General features: G+C 46.2%; 1 protein-coding gene across 2 annotated transcripts; it reads right to left on the bottom strand.

The window, feature by feature from the left end:
- Positions 1-639: 639 nt before the first annotated feature.
- On the bottom strand, positions 640-9534 carry LOC123149994 (disease resistance protein RGA5). 2 transcript variants are annotated; one of them, XM_044569789.1, is made up of 5 exons: positions 9323-9534; positions 4139-4350; positions 2987-3899; positions 2685-2908; positions 640-2516 (listed from the first exon to the last, which is right to left on the bottom strand). In XM_044569789.1, the coding sequence occupies exons 2-5, from the start codon at positions 4287-4289 to the stop codon at positions 916-918; spliced, it is 2889 nt and encodes a 962-aa protein (XP_044425724.1). In that variant the 5' UTR covers positions 4290-4350; positions 9323-9534; the 3' UTR covers positions 640-915. The 2 variants fall into 2 exon arrangements, with proteins under 2 accessions (XP_044425724.1, XP_044425723.1); XM_044569788.1 differs by having other exon boundaries at positions 640-2908.
- Positions 9535-17399: the final 7865 nt, after the last annotated feature.

Below are 17399 nucleotides of genomic sequence, written 5' to 3'. Positions count from 1 at the left end.
AATGAGTTTAGAGGACGGGCAGAAAGCTAGCCCCACTCACGGTGACGGGGACGGGGACGGGGACGGGCTTGTGATTTTTTTGTGGGGATGGGTTTGGGAAAGCAAAACCCGGTGGGTTTCATCCCCGTTGCCATCTTGAGACCCACACCTTACTTTTGGAAGGGAATAGAATGGAACAATGGATCAAAGAAAGGGGGCGAGTTTGCACCCACCTTCTCTTATGGAGTAGCGGTCAGAATGACAAATTAGCCTGGTCAGAACAGGCTTGCTTGACGCCTTTCTCTCTCGCTATCTTGCTTGGATAGTTCAGGTTTTCCTTCCCCATCACCAATCTATCATTGCCAGGCCAACTTCTAAGTGTGGCTTCGTTTCCACAATCTTAAACCATGCTAGAGCTCCGCTAATAGCACACTATAACGTTCTAAGCTATTCTTGCTAAATTAATTAGTGTAGAATGTCTCGCTAATAGCACACTATAACGCGATATAGCATGTTAATCGCCTATTTTAAGGGCCACACTATTTTGTCATGGCACACTATTTTTTTTTTCAATTGGCTAGTACCCCTGCATTATCTTCTGGCGAACCATGTCTGCTACTAACTAGACTTGTATAAAGATGTTCGTAAGATCCAAATTTCTTTGGAAAAAACAGATAAGAAGCATAAATATCAGCTGACTGTTTGTCAAGAACATAAGAGCTCACACGAACAACATGCAGATGATGATGTGTATAAGTTACAACAGGCAATATGCCTAAGTGGATTCAAGACATTTCCCCAATATACTTCACAAACTCAGTGCAAGCGAAAGCCAGGACAGCAAATTCTGCGCCACCAGATTATCTGCTCTTTAATTATAGCACCTGAACCGACCTGTGCTAGTACTCCTAGTAGCGAGAAGCAGAATGAATTATCTCATCTGGTTGTTATTTCTGCCTCGGTGCTTTCGTTGCCATAGGAACCAGAATCCGCTAATTGCACGTCAATTGTAGGATTGCTCGGATGATTGCTAACTACGCCAATCATCGAAACATACTCCAGATCAGCAGCTGCACCCCTAAATTTTGTGAATATCTCTCTAAGGCCTGGCATATAATCGATGTTGATTAATGCCGTATTATGTGCATATGTTTCCCACTGTTGGCCCAGTGGGGGGATGGCATCGAAAACTAGCTTGAGCTTCCAGAGACTAGGCATTGCATCCGCCTCAAAATTTACCCAAGCTATACCCCGCATGAACGTAAGCTTGAAGTACTTGAGAACTGAGAAACCGGCCTTGTCAAAGATGATCGTATCATCAGGTGGCGTCTCCACATACAGCGACAGGGCAGTGAGGGCCGGCAATCCTCTGAGAATATCAGCACAATGTGCTGGCAGTCCCTTCACAACAATCTTCAAAATGCATAAGTTGCCATGTTTTCCAACCCACGAAGGTACCTGTGAGAATATGCAGCTGCTGTGCGGCGAGAATTCAAATCTCTGGAGAAGAGGAGGAGGTTCCATGCAATCCCATGAAATGTATGTTTTTGAAGCCGGCGTATTTTTAACCGATGAGGCCTGAGCCACTGCTACAGTTTTCAGGTTGCGATGACCTCCGATTAAAGAACCCAGAGCTTCCATGTTTTTTGCCACATGCTGGAAAGTAGACAGTGAAGAAAAGGTAAGATGGAGCTCCTGCAGGTGGTTTAGCTTGCCAAGGCTCATTAGACTGGGGGACCTTGTTCTGTCTATCCAATCCAGCAGATCTCTCTCGACAGGAAGACTCATGTGCAAGTGCAGCAAGCGTGGAAAATTCACATCCCATGGAACAGGAGCAAATCTTGCATCGGTAATATCCAATGTACCCAGGCACTGTAGTACATGGTTCGGCAGTTTGATGCAGACATCGCTTGCAATCTTCAAATATCTCAGCTGAAACATTTCTGAAATCCCAGTGAGGTCTGCCATATCATTATCACGGCAGCCTTGACCACTTAGTTGAAGGTTTAGGACACGAACAAGCTTGAACTCTGTAAGACAAGGCATAGACTCAAGTAATCCAGAAAATCTAACTGACCGAACTAGTGATTTTCGGATGTTTGCTGGTGTCTTGGCATATCTCGCATCACCGAATATGAGCGAGAGTCGACGGGCCTTATGAGAAAGTGACACATTCTTTTGACATCTGTAGTCTATTGGCATGATGAAATTTTCTTCTGCAGACTTGTGCGCAATAAGATCGTGTACCATGTCATGCACTTGACAGGACAACACCTCATTGTAGTAGTTGACACATGTCGGCTGGATGAAGCTTCTACCAATAAGCTGATAGAAATAGCTTTCTGCAACTTTTTCAATGTCTTGCCCTTCTGTTGTACAGATCAGACCTTCAGCCACCCATTGCTTAACCAAATCACCCTTTAAGAATGTGTAGCCCTCTGGATACATATTAAGGTAGAGCAGGCATGTCTTCAAATAACGAGGAAGATTATTGTAGCTCAGATTCAGTGCTTGTCTAGTTCTTTCAGAAGTAGGCACTGCAGAGAAACAAGAGATTACCGAGTGATGGATGTATGTGAAGAAATCATTTGACATGACAGGCTGGCTTAGTAGAAGACTAGCTATGCTGATTGTGGCTAGTGGCAAACCATCACATATTTCAGCAATTTCATCACATACTTGTTTCAGTTCATCAGGACACTCACTTTCAGAGCCAAAGAGTCTGTTAAAAAATAGCTTTCTTGAGTGATCATCATCCAGAGGTTTCATTTCAAAGACATGCCCTGACTGATAGCAGCTACATGCTACTGCAACGTCTTCGATCTGTGTAGTTGTTACTATTGTGCTGCCTCGACTACCCTCGGGAAAAGCATGACTAATAATATCCCATACTGATGTTTCCCATAGATCGTCAATAATAATCAGATACCTGCAGCATGCCAGAATTGAGGTTGCATATTAATCAGGGTTTTATGGCAACATTTTGTATGAAGAAAAACAGTAGTACCTTTTGTTTTGTAGATATATCTTGATATTATCAATGAGGTCAGTCTCCTTAAAATCCTGTGGGGGGTCCGGATGCTGGAGTTGCGAGAGAATGTCACGGAAAATCCTCTTCATATCGGGTTTCTTAGACACCCGAATGAAAGCTCGACAATGGTATTGCTTCCCAATTCTGCTGTACAACACTTTGGCAAGTGTAGTTTTACCGAGACATGACGGTCCAAGAACAGCTACCACCTTGAGCTGCTGGTGCTGCTGCTGCTCTTGATCCTCCCCAACGTCAGCCACCAGTGAGTTAATAAACTCACTCATCCAACTATCGACTACAATGTGTGCCGCTTCTTCATCATACCGCACTGAAACTGGAACCGTAGGTCCAATGGGCACAAACCACCGCTTCAGTGTGCTGCAAGAATGGAGACTGTATCTCTGGTGCCGTTCAATCGCCTCCTGAACATACATCCTGAATTCTGATAGCGTTTCCGCAATACTAACAAGCTGAGTCTTGGTAGTCTTGGCATGACTGAAGAATTTGAGGAAGAATCTGAATTTGAGGCCGGATCTGAATGTCTTGATGTTGTTGGGAACAAGGGAGGGATGCTCAGGCTGCGCAAATATTAAGCTGTCAATATAATCCTCCATGTCATAAGACAGGTTGCGCGCCTCATTCATCCAGCAATTGGCCGCCATAGGAGGGTCGTCCACCTCTGACAATTGATCAAGGTAGGAGTCCATCTTTTCAACGTCATCTTTGAGGAGGCGCATCACCTCCATGAGCCTCTTGACCCTCTTGGAGTTGGAGCATCCTTGTATAAGAGGAGCTTGCAGCAGCATATCCAGCTTCCCAACAAGGGGTCTCATGGCGCCCAGTGAAGCACTGATTGGGGACCTAATCTCTGTGCCTCGGATCGAAACATCTAAACACACACAAACAAAGGTAGAATTAATTAACAAATAATGCATGTTACAGCAAAAAATAATAATGAGCGACATCAGCCGTGGTCGAGAGACATCATTGACCATCCTTAGATCAAGTAAAGACTCCATACTAGAAGGGGAGAGGTTAGAAGATGTGTCCTCATTTTCATGGAAATAGTTGCCCAAATCGCGTTACAGATTAGAGAGGAAAACATAGTTTGCAGGATCTCGGGCTCACCTCTTCTGGTAGAAGGACCTGGATCGGAGAAGACATTGTTGGGCACTTGAGGAGATTCCTCGGCCTCCTCCGCATCATCAATAGGTGGAGACCGTACCTGCTGCTCAAGGAGAGGTACGATCTGCCCCTCCTCCTTGAACTCTCGCAGCATCAATCAATCAGGAACCTGCAGCCCCCTCTTCTCACCGCTAGCTCGTGATCCCTCTTCCACCCTGCATCAGATTAGCGCATGTGAGAGGCAGAGGGACAGAGTCCTGGGGAACTGAGTTGTAGTTAGGAGGTAATATTCTTGTGCTGAATAAACTATTCAAGTGACAAGTGATACCAAAGCTGGTAGATCGGTGTTTTTTTTGTTAGCGTGGAGAAGTCTGACAGTGTGCTACAGAAAGTTTTGGTTATAGGCCTATTCAGGAGCTGCTCTGAGATGATAATGGGGATGTAGATATAGTTGTGTTAAGTGCTTAGCTTCTGTAAGTAGACCTAATTAGTTGTTTTCCCTGGTAGAAGTAGACCCAAATCTATGTTTTGTAGTGCTTTCAAAACAGTGGGCCACTTATTCTTTTTGTTCCCTGTTTCTAAATGTTTGTGTAGTGTCCCTAATAGCACACTGAACATCCGGTATTTCTAAATGTTTGTGCGGTTCAATTTCTGATGTTTTCTACAGATGTTTGAAATTTGATGGCTGTTGGAGTACCATCTCCTCGCGGGGCCAGTCCCCTCGTCTTTAGCGGGGCCAACACCTCTATGATTTTTCTTATCCTAGTCTTTCCGGTCCCCTCGTCTTCATCTCCTTATTTTTTCCTGTCTTCCTCCTATGAGGAGCACTGGCTGCATCAAAGGATCACACATAGCATGGCATTTCTTGCATTTGGAAAGCGCGGGGACAAATTACATTAGAAGAAGTCTCGAAATGAACAGGTAGAGAGAAGAGGGAACACTCTACAAGCATGTGAATGTATGTAATTTAAAGAGGTCAAATGGTTGAATCAACCTAGTGTATAAATGATCCAGATATAAGTTTTTGTGTCACAGTTTGTCTACACCAAATGTCAGTTTTTCTTATATCAAGCCGTGTCAGGGAAGGAGGGAAGGAAGAAATTGAAAGCACTCTTTGCTACGTAATGTTTTTTTCCTCTCCTGTCACTCTAGAAATGAAATGTTCCAGCTGGTTCAGCTTGCTATGTAACCAAGGCTGAGATGCCACATTGGGAGTGCAGAAAAATAGCATCGGATGCGGCTGGCTTACAGTATTGTGCTTCCCGGGGGCTCATAGTAATACGAAAGCACTAAGAGCATGATCAATCTTCATGCACTAAAAGCATCACGAAACACAATGTGGTGCCCAGCCACCAGGTGCTTGAATTGTTAAGCTTATCTCCCGTCTTTCCACCTCCTCGATCCAGTTAGAAGCTGACAGAGTATTAGTTTAATTAACATGACAGTTTGGTGCACAGTTGATCCGCACTGCCTGCCAGACAGCCAGTTTGAAACAAAAGCTACCATATTAGTTGGATTAATCAATTCATGAACCTTTCATGCCTTGTCTCCTCGTCGATCCAAGCAGCTGGCTGTGCATTAGTTCACTTCTACTTTGCATTCACTAGAGGCAGACACTGGATGGACTATTTTTTTTTTCTTTTCGAAATGGCTACACTGGATGAACTACTGGACTCACATAAGTCTTATACATGCTACACATACCAAAACAACATTTTCACCGCAATCTTCAAAAAGAAAAAGAAAATCATGCGCCCACAGATCAGGACTGAAGGAGGATCATAGAAAGGGAGCTTGAAGGAGAAATAATATTGAGAGAAGGAAGAAGAGGGGGTAACCAGAAAACTGAACAACAGGCGACCCCCAGGGCTTACAGACGCCATGCAAACTTAGAGTGATGCATAACCGTCGGATGCAAACACCGCTCCTCGTGTCGGCAAACAATAGTGACAGCGGAGTATATCTTGAGGAGTAGGTGGACCAAGAAGTGAGAAATGTAACGTGAGCGATTATGTCGCTCTCGGTGTTTCTAAAAGTGTAGAATTTGATCAATATTGCAACATTTTTAGTATTGAAATGGATGCCCGAAAGTAACTAATTGTAACGCAGTACGTGTTTATGGACAAAAACTGAAAACATAATGCACTCCAAAATACTACAAGTATGACAAAATTTAAACAACATATTTTAAGCAAGCAAAGACTGAGATGGGACCTTGGGAATAGATTCAGATGCGGCTTAGAGTACTGTGTCGTGGTTAATTAACCTCTACATACTAACTAAAGCAGTACAACAGTCCTGAATCTCCATACATTAACAAGACAAAGATGGCTCCACTGCATGCATGGTTCCGTGGGTGTTCAAGTATTTTAAGCAAGCATCGGGAAGCACACTCCGTCGTACCCGGTGCCTGCTTTGCGCATTGTTAAGCTTATCGCCCGGTTTACAAAGCAGAGGACGGTGACTGACAGTATCGTGCGAGGTGTGGGTCGACTTTGCATTGACTCAAAAAGGGTAGTGTTACCGTTTGGATGTACTGGTACTCAGTTATATTTTCACACCACACCTACCAAAACAACGTGTACATGAATTTAGTTTTTTTTTAAGAACACATGAATTTAGCTCTGTCCGTGAGTTTGAAAGGCCTGTATTCTGAAGTTTATTTTTACTTACTATTGTAAAGAAAACATATATAAAACCCATTTAAAGTGAATAAATAGGGAGAAATAAAAAGTAAAATTGTCCTATTCCTCAATGAACATGTTCATATTAAAAAAATACTAGTCTCATATTTCTAAATGTTCATGTTTACAAAAAATAGAATAAAATGAACATGCTTGGCTACAATCATGTATATATTGCGACAATATGGTGATATGCCTGAAACATGTTGTCCTATGTTAAGATAGGTGTTCATGTGTTGAGATAAAAATGTTGTCCTATACTCCGATGTACTTTGAAAAAATGTTCACATTTAAAAAAAAATCATATTTACAATAAAAATAATTCAAATTTACAGAAAATTTTAGTGGTTTCCAAAAAGGGTTAATTTGCCACTGATTTATGTTCATGCACTTTGTAGGAAATTCACATATTTCCCAAAGAAAATGAAAAAACAAAACCTAGAAATGGAAAAGGAGAAAGGGGAAAACAAATAAACACAAAGAAAAAGAAACCCGGAAGAAAAATTAAATGGGGAAAAAGGCAGATGGGCCAACGCATATGCGTGCTCAGAAGCATGCAACGCCTATTCATCATGGCAGAAGCTGGAAATACAAGGGGGCCTCTGTCACACATTTAGTCACTGCAGCTGCAATGTAAGGATCTCAGTGGCATGATGATCCAGTCCTTGCCATTTCTTATGGAGATCGCTCTCCATTATGGATTAAGCGACCAAAAAATAGGACTGGAAAGAAGCAGTAAAGAAGCACCCAAAAGGCCAAGGTTTTCAAGCTCTTGTTTGTCACCAAAGAAATGATAACCATTTATACTACCAGGAAGTGAGCCCGCGGAGATATGTGTGGAATGCGGAAAAGTGAACTTGCGGAGAATTTTATTGTATATTAAGAAAATGCAGAGAACTTTGAGAGCCCCACAAGACCGATAGGACGTTATTTTGAAGGCCCAAGAGTCATAAGCAAGCTTGTATGTGCATCTTATCCTACTTTGGTTATTTCTTGGGGTGTGAGCTACATATATATAAACTCTCTCTTCACACAGGCATATGGCATTTTTTATTCTTTATTGCGCAGTACCAGTTGATATTTCTGAAATGGGAAGTGAGCTTGCTGCGGAAATCCCTATGGCACCAGCTAGTACTGATAATACGATGCTGCCAGTGAATCATGAAGCTTTTGCTAATGCACAAGAATACAAGGTAATTAAGTGTTGTATGTGCATCTCATTTCTAAATTTCCACTTTGGTTAATTCTTGGGGTACGTTAAGTTGTATATATACTCTCTCTTTCAAGATGGCAAGGGCGGTGGTTGTAAAAATTCATGTGGCGCTGCCTACTACTGATAATACGACGTTGTCGGTGAACCATGACGCCTTTGCTAGTGCACAACAAGAATATGGTCCAATCACCAACATTGAATGTATTTAAAGAAAAGGTCGAAGGGGTGGTGGTTTGAAAGGATCGGCAAATGGATAGAAGTAATTTCACAAGCTAATAACTGTCTTATATTTCCTGCAGACAAAAATTGTCTTATATTCTTCCAAAGCTCTCTTATTAGCGTAATTAGTAGAACTGAGGTGAAGTTAGGAGGTAATATTCTTGAGGTGAATAAATCTATTCAAGTGATAAGTGATATGGTAGTTGGTAGATGAGTGATTTTTTCGGTCTAGCACGGAGAAGCCTGACAATGCGCTACTGAAGTTTTTGGTTATAAGGCTAATCAGGAGCTTCTCTGAGATGATAATGGGGATGTAGATAGTTGTGTTAAGTGTTCAGCTTCTGTAAGTAGACCTACTTAGTTATGTTTCCCCTGTTAGAAGTGGAGCACTTATTCCTTTTGCACCCTGTTTCTGAATATTTGTCGAGTGTAACTAAGTAGTACACACCGAACATTCAGGTTGTTTCCTGTTTCTTTCAACCGTTTGTGTGGTTCAGTTTCTGAAGATTACTAGAGATGTTGGAAATTTGATGGTCGTTGTACTTGCTTTAGTTTGGACCATCAGGAACCTGTTTTCATCAGTTTCCAATGATGAATTGGATCCTCGGCTGGTGCTGGGAATACGAAACAGACTCCTGTATGGTCCTAGATTTTGATTTTTCGGAATTTCACAGAACTTCTACCATGGCCCTTCATTCAGTTACAGGATGGTCTATTCGTATGCTCTTGACAATCCTATACGGCCCTAGATTTTGCAGAGTTTTTCTTTTTCTTTTACTCCTACTATGCCCGTGGTCTGAAGTCTGAACTAAGAATTTGCAGAGCAAGTGGATGTCTGTAAGAAAAATTAAAATGCAGACTCCTCTGCTCCAGCAACCCAATCTTCCTCCTGAGCAGGGAGTGCTATGACCTATGAGTACATCACGCTAAAAATTAAATGCCTGAACTATGCCGCTGTGCGCTGCTATCGTTTTGTGGGAGCATGGAGTGCTCGGCATCAGACTACCGCTAACAAGGAGCAAGCATCAGGAACCCTAGCTAGCTAGGTACAGATCCAAATCGAACACTTACAGATCAAGCCGCGGTGAGTGCCTCCACCCGAGCTAAGGGACAGGATGCCGCTGGCGCCGGCTACGGCTGAGGATGACCTCCGCGCCACAGGCCGCCGGCAGAAACACCGCCTCTCCGCCTCTCCGCCATTTTTCTCGCACGCCTCCTCTGCTCCGGAGAAACACACCAGGCCGCCGTTCGGGTGAGGGGTGACTGAATGCTCCAGTAAATCTATTTTGACGGAGGAAAAAAAAGAGTTTCCCGCTTTATCTTTCGCTAATAATAAGGCACAGATTGACTCCATGGGTCACCGTCACAATCATAGTTTTAAATAGCCGGCTATAGCCCCGCTATAGCTGTTTGAGGGTGTTGCCGCTAAATGATTTCATGTACAATTTGCCGCTATAGCTGGAATCGCTGCTAAATGCCATAGTCCGCTATTTAAAACATTGGTCACAATATGCTTCTTCGTGTTAAATAGTATCGCCTCGCTTTTTTACATCCTATTTCACTAATTTAAATATCTGAGCAATCTGAAATCATCAAGCCACCTCAAGTGTCAAGAGAAGGAATTAACGAGCGAGAGAAAACCGATAAAATAAAGAAGGGAGAAAAGCACGGGCGCCCTGTGGGAAAGAGAACTGATTTAATAGGAACGGAAAATAAAGATTGGATCTGACGTGATCAGACGAGGAAAAAGGAAAAAAGGCTCGAAGGGAAGGGCCGACGGCGGGGACGAGCAGGGACGGACATCTCGGTGGCGGGACATGGAGGAGCCCGGGCTGAAGCTGCCGCGGAAGCATCCTCGCGTCGTGGCTCCACCAGCTGCTGCTCTACGCTAATTAAAGTTGCAACGCCGCTCCTCTCTGCACTTGCACGGTGCTGCTTGCCCACATCTTTGCATTTTTTGGTACATCCATATTGGCGACCATGATCCACGCAGGAAACTGCTCGTCAATCGGCACTGCCATGTGGGAGGTCTGCGACGATGCCTTCTGCTACAACGCTGGCGAGAACATAATCCTCCTAAAGAATACAAGCTTAGGGTGCGACTCAGAGTAGTCACGGTCCAGTCCCGGTCCGAGCCGTCATTTGGACCGGCCGCCAGCGGTCCGGACCGGACCGTTTGGGAGTCAGCTCGTTCAAGCCCGAGAGGACCGAATGGACCGACCAGCGATGTTGCCTGGCAGACTATTTTTTGCTGCATTTAGGTCCTATTTAGCTGCCGTTTATGTAGTTGCAGATAGCTGTTGATCGCACAAGAGAAAAAGGGAGAGGATTTCACGCGAGAGAAGAACAAGTCTGACCAATGTTGTTTTTGTGCTACGCACTGAAAACTGCAGCTTTTCTCTGCTTTTCTGTTATTAGTAGCAAGCTCAAATAGCTGCCAATAACAAGCAAAACGCCCACGTCTCAAGCTGGCTTACTGGTCGTGCCATCCCACGACGCAGAGCTGAGATCGAGCAACTACTGCGCTCGCACAAACTATTGTGATCATGCCATCCCATGACCTGGTCCTGCGAGCGAAACTAGCTAACCATCTAACTGAATCTACTGACAGACTAGCTAACTGAACTACTGACCGTACTGACAAAACTGAATTTTTACGAAACTGAATTTTTACAAACTGATAGCGAGCCGCCGGCATATGTGGACACGCTCATCGCCCTCGGGTCCTGGAAGACCACTACGGTAGCAGTTGAAGGCGGCAACGTTGGCTCGCCGACGGAGAAATCATGGGCTTGTGCGCCGAGTTCGTCGGTGCACGAACTGAAACAGTGGCCTTGGAGCTGCAGTACATCATGGCGAACCTGGTGAAACGCCCACACATGCAAGAGGCCGTCCAGTTCATCCTGGTGGCGCCGGCGAGGCGTTCGCCTACCTGGGCTAGCTGGTGGCCAGTGTGCGTGCTGCGCTCAAACGACAGCCATGGCCATGGTCGAGAACTCCAGATCTGCGGTGGTGCAAGCACAATAGCGATGGCGAGTGGCAGCAAGAGGCTATGGTGCATGGGGAGGGGAGGAAGGAAGAATAAAGGAAGCTCGGGGACACGATGGTTCACCCGGGGGCTGCCGGTGGCCACGACGATGAGGAATGGCGGCGACGGTGACTACGTTTTCTCGGTCCGCTTGATCGGCTTGGTTAAAGCCCGGACCGGACCGAAGCTTTGTCGGGCCTGATTATTGAGCTCAGACCGACTAATTTTTTGAGCGGACTAGGCCCGAGCTGGCTAGGACCGAGCGGGCCACGAGCCGATCCGAAAGACCGCTCGTGTCGTCCACCCTGAGGCGCGACATCAGATGCTCACAACTTTCAGGCCGTCTACTTAATTGTCCCTTCTATTTTCCACGTGTGGTCAGTGTTAATTAAGATCTATGTTAGTACATAACTCTTGTTGAGGCACGTTCTGACAACTACTTGTCCCTCCAAATTTCCTCAGTTAATAAATATATGAATAATATTATAATTATTGGTGTTATAATATTATTGGTTCAGAGTCAACTATACATTTACAACCTATAAATGCCTTAAGTAAGTGATAATTGATAAACAAATTTATGCTTCGTAGATCCATCCATCTCTGGTAACTATGCAACTATGCATCACTATAATTTGTTTTTCGTAACCCAACAATTTTTTTTTCATAATTTCCAAACTTTTTTTAACAATGGTCATTTTTATCTCGGATATACCTATTTTCATATATTTCTGATTCTTAAAAACACAAAATGAATCACAAAAGGTTAAGTTTCATATTTAAAATTATTAGCAATGACCTCTCTTTTACGTTACTAGAAAAAAAAGCACGTGCGTTGCAACGGGATAAAAAGTATTCCTACATCATCCTGTTAAAAGGAAGAGCCTCAGTCATGGTTAATGATAATGCATGTTTCGAGGCGGAAGCCCCAATATTCAGGTAGGAAGATTAACCATGACTGAGGCTCTTCCTTTTAACAGGATAATGTAGGAATATTTTTTCTCCCATTGCAACGCACGGGCTTTTTTCCTAGTATATATAATAAATCAATCAACACCACAAACATCTGAGCAAGCCGATACAAACACATGCCACCACAAACAACACACACACCCATGACGAGATTCAGAGGTGCTGGGCACCCGACACACCACCTCAACAACAACCAAGCTAACTAAGACCACTTGACGTCGATGAAGACATCCACGGAGCGCAAGTCACCGTGAAGAAGTGAAGCCGGACATGGACTAAGCATGGGCTCCTCGACCGTGCCTCCAACAAGGGCACGAACCATGGTGCCGTCACTGCCGGATCGTGAAGATCAAGTTTCCACCCAGAGTAGCATGGAGAGGAGGAGAGGCCGCGGCAGGGCCTTCAGGAAGGAAACCACGCCCGCGGATGACGCCACCATCGGCCAGGCAACAATGAGGCAAGTAATGAACTCCGTCACTCACATCCCTCCTCCATGCTCCACCGAACACCAACAACCATGCCACCCACGTGGCCAAGATTGCCCGCCCGCACCCAAGACACGCTCTCCGCCCACAAGCAACATGTCTCCCGCCGCCAGGGCCGCCGACCTACAACCAGACACCCCCTTGCCCGCTAAAGGCTGCGTCTTTGGCACACTTGGCAGCCCACGAACGACAGAGCCGCCAGTAGTCGCTCTGCCCCTAACGACGCCAGATCAACCCAGCCGCACTTCGGCGAGGAAGTAGGGAGAGCAGACGCATCCACGACCGACACACCCCCGTGCCGGCGACGGGTGGCCCAACCACGTCGGCACCTCCCATCCCTCCGCCAACCTTCCTACCCGACACACACCTTTTCTCGCCTCACCACGGCAGCTGGAGCAGAGCGGCGCGAAGCCACCAAGAACCACATGCCCATTGACGGGGGACACCAAACCGACCGAAAACCACCAGCCAGAAACGCTCACCGGAGGGTGTTCCCGCACCGCCCGCCATCATCTGGAAGCCGCAACCAGAGGGTCCGGACCAAAACCAGACCAGCACGCCCCACCAGCGCCGCCGCCCGCACCACCGCACCTGCACCGCCACACCTACACCGCCACACCTGCACCGCCACCTCCACCATCCAGGATGTCCACGACAGAGATGGCCTGATGTAGGGTAGAACCCTAATCGGCCGATCTTTCACGAAAGGAGCGGATCCCGCGATGAACATGAAGAACACGAGGGGGGAAAGAGGGAAAACACAAGGGGAAACACAAGAGAATCACTAAACCAACACAAGAAAGTCACACATGTGCTAGATCCTCGGATACATAAGAGTTCACATGGTACACGATCAACTAGGGACCATACAACGGTAGCCGGTCTTCTCCGTGAGGAGGTCTTGATGTTCTTCTCCGCGAGGAGGTCTTGAATCCAAAGGGATCTTCTCCGAAGAGGCAGCGGTCTCTCTCAAGGAGTAGATCCGATGTGGATGAGCAATGCTCTATCTCTCAAATGAGCTAAACCAATGCTAAACCTAACTAGGAGGTGGTGGAGGAGTATATATAGTCTAGATACACGAAGGGGTAAGTGAGGGGTACATGGGCTTCAGCCCGCAACACTGGACACAGCCAGGGGCCGGACGTCCGGTGGCTCGCGAGGGTCCGGTTGTCTGGTACTTGTCGGACGTCCGGCGTTTTGGCTCGGATGAGGTGTCGGTCGGTCGTCCGGACGCTAGAGTGTGTCGGACGTCCGGGACTTGTCGGACGTCCGCTCATTTTGGCTCGGGTGCGGGATCGCCGGTCGTCCGGTCCGGGCCGGTCGCCCGGTGGGTCTTCAGGCGTCGGACGGCCGGTCCCGATCGGTCGTCCGGTGGCTGGAGCTTCTTCTGTGTCCCTTCTTCTTGATCCTCGCGCTTGGTGTCCTCGCCTTCTTGTCCATGGGCTTCCTCTTGGTTCCTAGTCATGCATATCACACATGTTTGAGGTAGTAGCCATGTCTCACGTATGGAAAGTGATGGTTCGAAGAGGAGCGAGTTCACCTTGTGTCCAATGGTGCCTAGTTGAGGTCTCGTCTTATGTTCTCTTGGGTCTTGGAGAGTAGTCAGAGTGTACATGGGGATGAATGTGGGATGCTCCGCATCATCTCCCCTCCCCCTTGGGAAAGATCCGACCTCGAATCGTGATCCTCATCACCATGGAAACGGTAGTCGTGGACGGACTTGTAGTTGGACGGAGTGGAAGATGTTGCGCAATCCAAGTACTCCAAGGTGTCGCCGGAGTGGTATACATGCAAAAAGAGCAAACACAAACGACACTCGGAACTACAATGGTTAGAGCACACAAAGTGTCCATCATGTAAGAATGAGTTTGTGCAACAAGATTTATCATGACAAGGTGCATGAAGCTTATCCAAAAGAGATGGAATGGTATGAAAAGCATTCATGGGAGCAAAAGCATTCATTTCGCACACAAATGTGTTATAAATATGATCAATGCAACCACGGTGCAAAATGATGTCATAGAGAGACGGTTTATCAATAATATGAATATGGCAATTGATGCTCAAGATGAGTACGTGATCATGCAATTGATGATGGGCAATATGATCATGATGTATTAATATGCCATCAAGGTATATCATAACAAATTTGCTAAGGAAATGCACAAGCTCATATATCATGGATGACATGGGAATACAAGATGCAACAAGGCAATCATAATATGAGTCAATCCATGCATAAGATGAAAATTTGTCATGTGTATAATATGTCCAATGAGCATGACATGTGTGAGCACAATCAACAAATATGGAGTTGTTGGTGTACCAATGCTCGATGTCGTGGCATGAGTGGAGGTTCGAAGGTGCTTCCAATAAGTCCGAGCGCTCCTCATTTTGAAGGTCAATAGAGCCAATCTCCAATGTCGCTCCTCCGTTCATGATATGTATCATGTAGACAACAAGAAGGAAACAACAATGAGAGAGTGACCCATGCAATATGCATATTTGAGGATGGCTCAAAGGGAAGGAGTTCACCTTTAGGAGATTCTCGCAAATGTTGGTTTTGCACATCGTGTATGCCTTCACATGACCAAATTGTATCATGACGGTATCGCCTTGTGAATCCTTCAACATGAAGAACATGACAAACACTCGGAAAAACAAATGAGGTTAGCGGAGATGCAAAACCTAGCATTCGTGTGGTAAAATACCCAACGAGTGAATGCATCATGCTCATCATAAGAAAGGACAAGGGAGCATTTCATAGTATGGAGGCATATGATGCGAGAACAACCAAATACAATAGGCTCAATCAAGCAAGCATGCATCACAAGTAAAGTATCCAAGTCTCCACGATCAATAAGCATAGATGCAACAATTGGAGGCAAGCGACAATGAACAAAATATATCATATGAGAGGCATGAACATATACGTCATCAACCCAAGAAAGCAAGTAAGAGTGGAACATGGGTGATGCGACAAAGCAAACGATCATATGAATCAAGGCAAGCAAGCTAGTAGTGTGAAGATGCAACGTACTAGAAGGAATCATGTCAAGTATGTCATGTGTGCAAATGGTAGTCATGAATAATGCACAATACATATCACAAGCATGAAGGCAAGATATGAGCAAAATAACATCAATAGCATGAGGCACATGATAAACATGGCAATAGTAACAAGGATCTCCACCAAGCATGCAAATACACATAGGAGTAGCATAATAGTGAATCATGGGTAGATGCAAGGAAGGGTCACAATTGCATGGCAAAGGCATAGAAGCAAGCATAGCATGCAAAGTGAACACGATAAAATGAGCATGAAGCGACAAGCGGTGTATAGCCCATAGCCGTGTGAGAGCTAAGTGAGAGAGATGCGCGTAGTCGTTGCGCGAAGAGAGCGGTGGGAAGGATAGTTCATGGGATCCCAAGTCATCTTTGCTCTCAAGAGCTCGTTTCGTCAACTCTTGGGATTGAGAGCTTGACGATGTTGGGGAACGTAGCAGAATTTTAAAATTTTCTACGCATCACCAAGATCAATCTATGGAGTCATCTAGCAACGAGGGAGAGGGGAGTGCATTTACATACCCTTGTAGATCGCGAGCGGAAGCGTTCAAGAGAATGGGGTTGATAGAGTTGTACTCGTCGTGATCCAAATCACCGATGGCCGAGCGCCGAACGGACGGCACCTCTGCGTTCAACACACGTACGGTTGGGAAGACGTCTCCTCCTTCTTGATCCAGCAAGGGGAAGGAGAGGTTGATGGAGATCCAGCAGCACGACGGCGTGGCGGTGGAAGCAGCGGTGATCTCGGCAGGGCTTCGCCAAGCTCCAACGAGAGAGAGAGAGGTGTTACGAGGGAGAGGGAGGCGCCAAGGCTTGGGTGTGGCTGCCCTCCCTCCCCCCACTATATATAGGACCCCTAGGGGGGGCGCCGGCCCTAGGAGATCCAATCTCCAAGGGGGGGCGGCCATGGGAGGGGGGGGCTTGCCCCCCAAGTCAGGTGGGGCACCCCCACCCCTAGGGTTTCCAACCCTAGGCGCAGGGGGAGGCCCATGGGGGGCGCACTAGCCCACCAGGGGCTGGTTCCCTTCCCACTTCAGCCCATGGGGACCTCCGGGATAGGTGGCCCCACCCGGTGGACCCCTGGGACCCTTCCGGTGGTCCCGGTACAATACCGATTACCCCCGAAACTTTCCCGATGGCCGAAACTGGACTTCCTATATATAAATCTTCACCCCCGGACCACTTAGGAACTCCCCGTGACGTCCGGGATCTCATCCGGGACTCCGAACAACTTTAGGGTTACCGCATACTAACATCTCTACAACCCTAGCGTCACCGAACCTTAAGTGTGTAGACCCTACGGGTTCGGGAGACATGCACACATGACCGAGACGACTCTCCGGTCAATTACCAACGGCGGGATCTAGATACCCATGTTGGCTCCCACATGTTCCACGATGATCTCATCGGATGAACCACGATGTCGAGGATTCAATCAATCCCGTATTCAATTCCCTTTGTCAATCGGTACGTTACTTGCCCGAGATTCGATCGTCGGTATCCCAATACCTCGTTCAATCTCGTTACCGGCAAGTCACTTTACTCGTACCGTAATGCATGATCCCGTGACCAAATACTTGGTCACATTGAGCTCATT

This window comes from Triticum aestivum, chromosome 7A, assembly GCF_018294505.1.
Source record: "Triticum aestivum cultivar Chinese Spring chromosome 7A, IWGSC CS RefSeq v2.1, whole genome shotgun sequence".
Classification (NCBI taxonomy): Eukaryota; Viridiplantae; Streptophyta; class Magnoliopsida; order Poales; family Poaceae; genus Triticum; species Triticum aestivum.
This window is presented reverse-complemented; position numbering and strand designations above follow the sequence as displayed.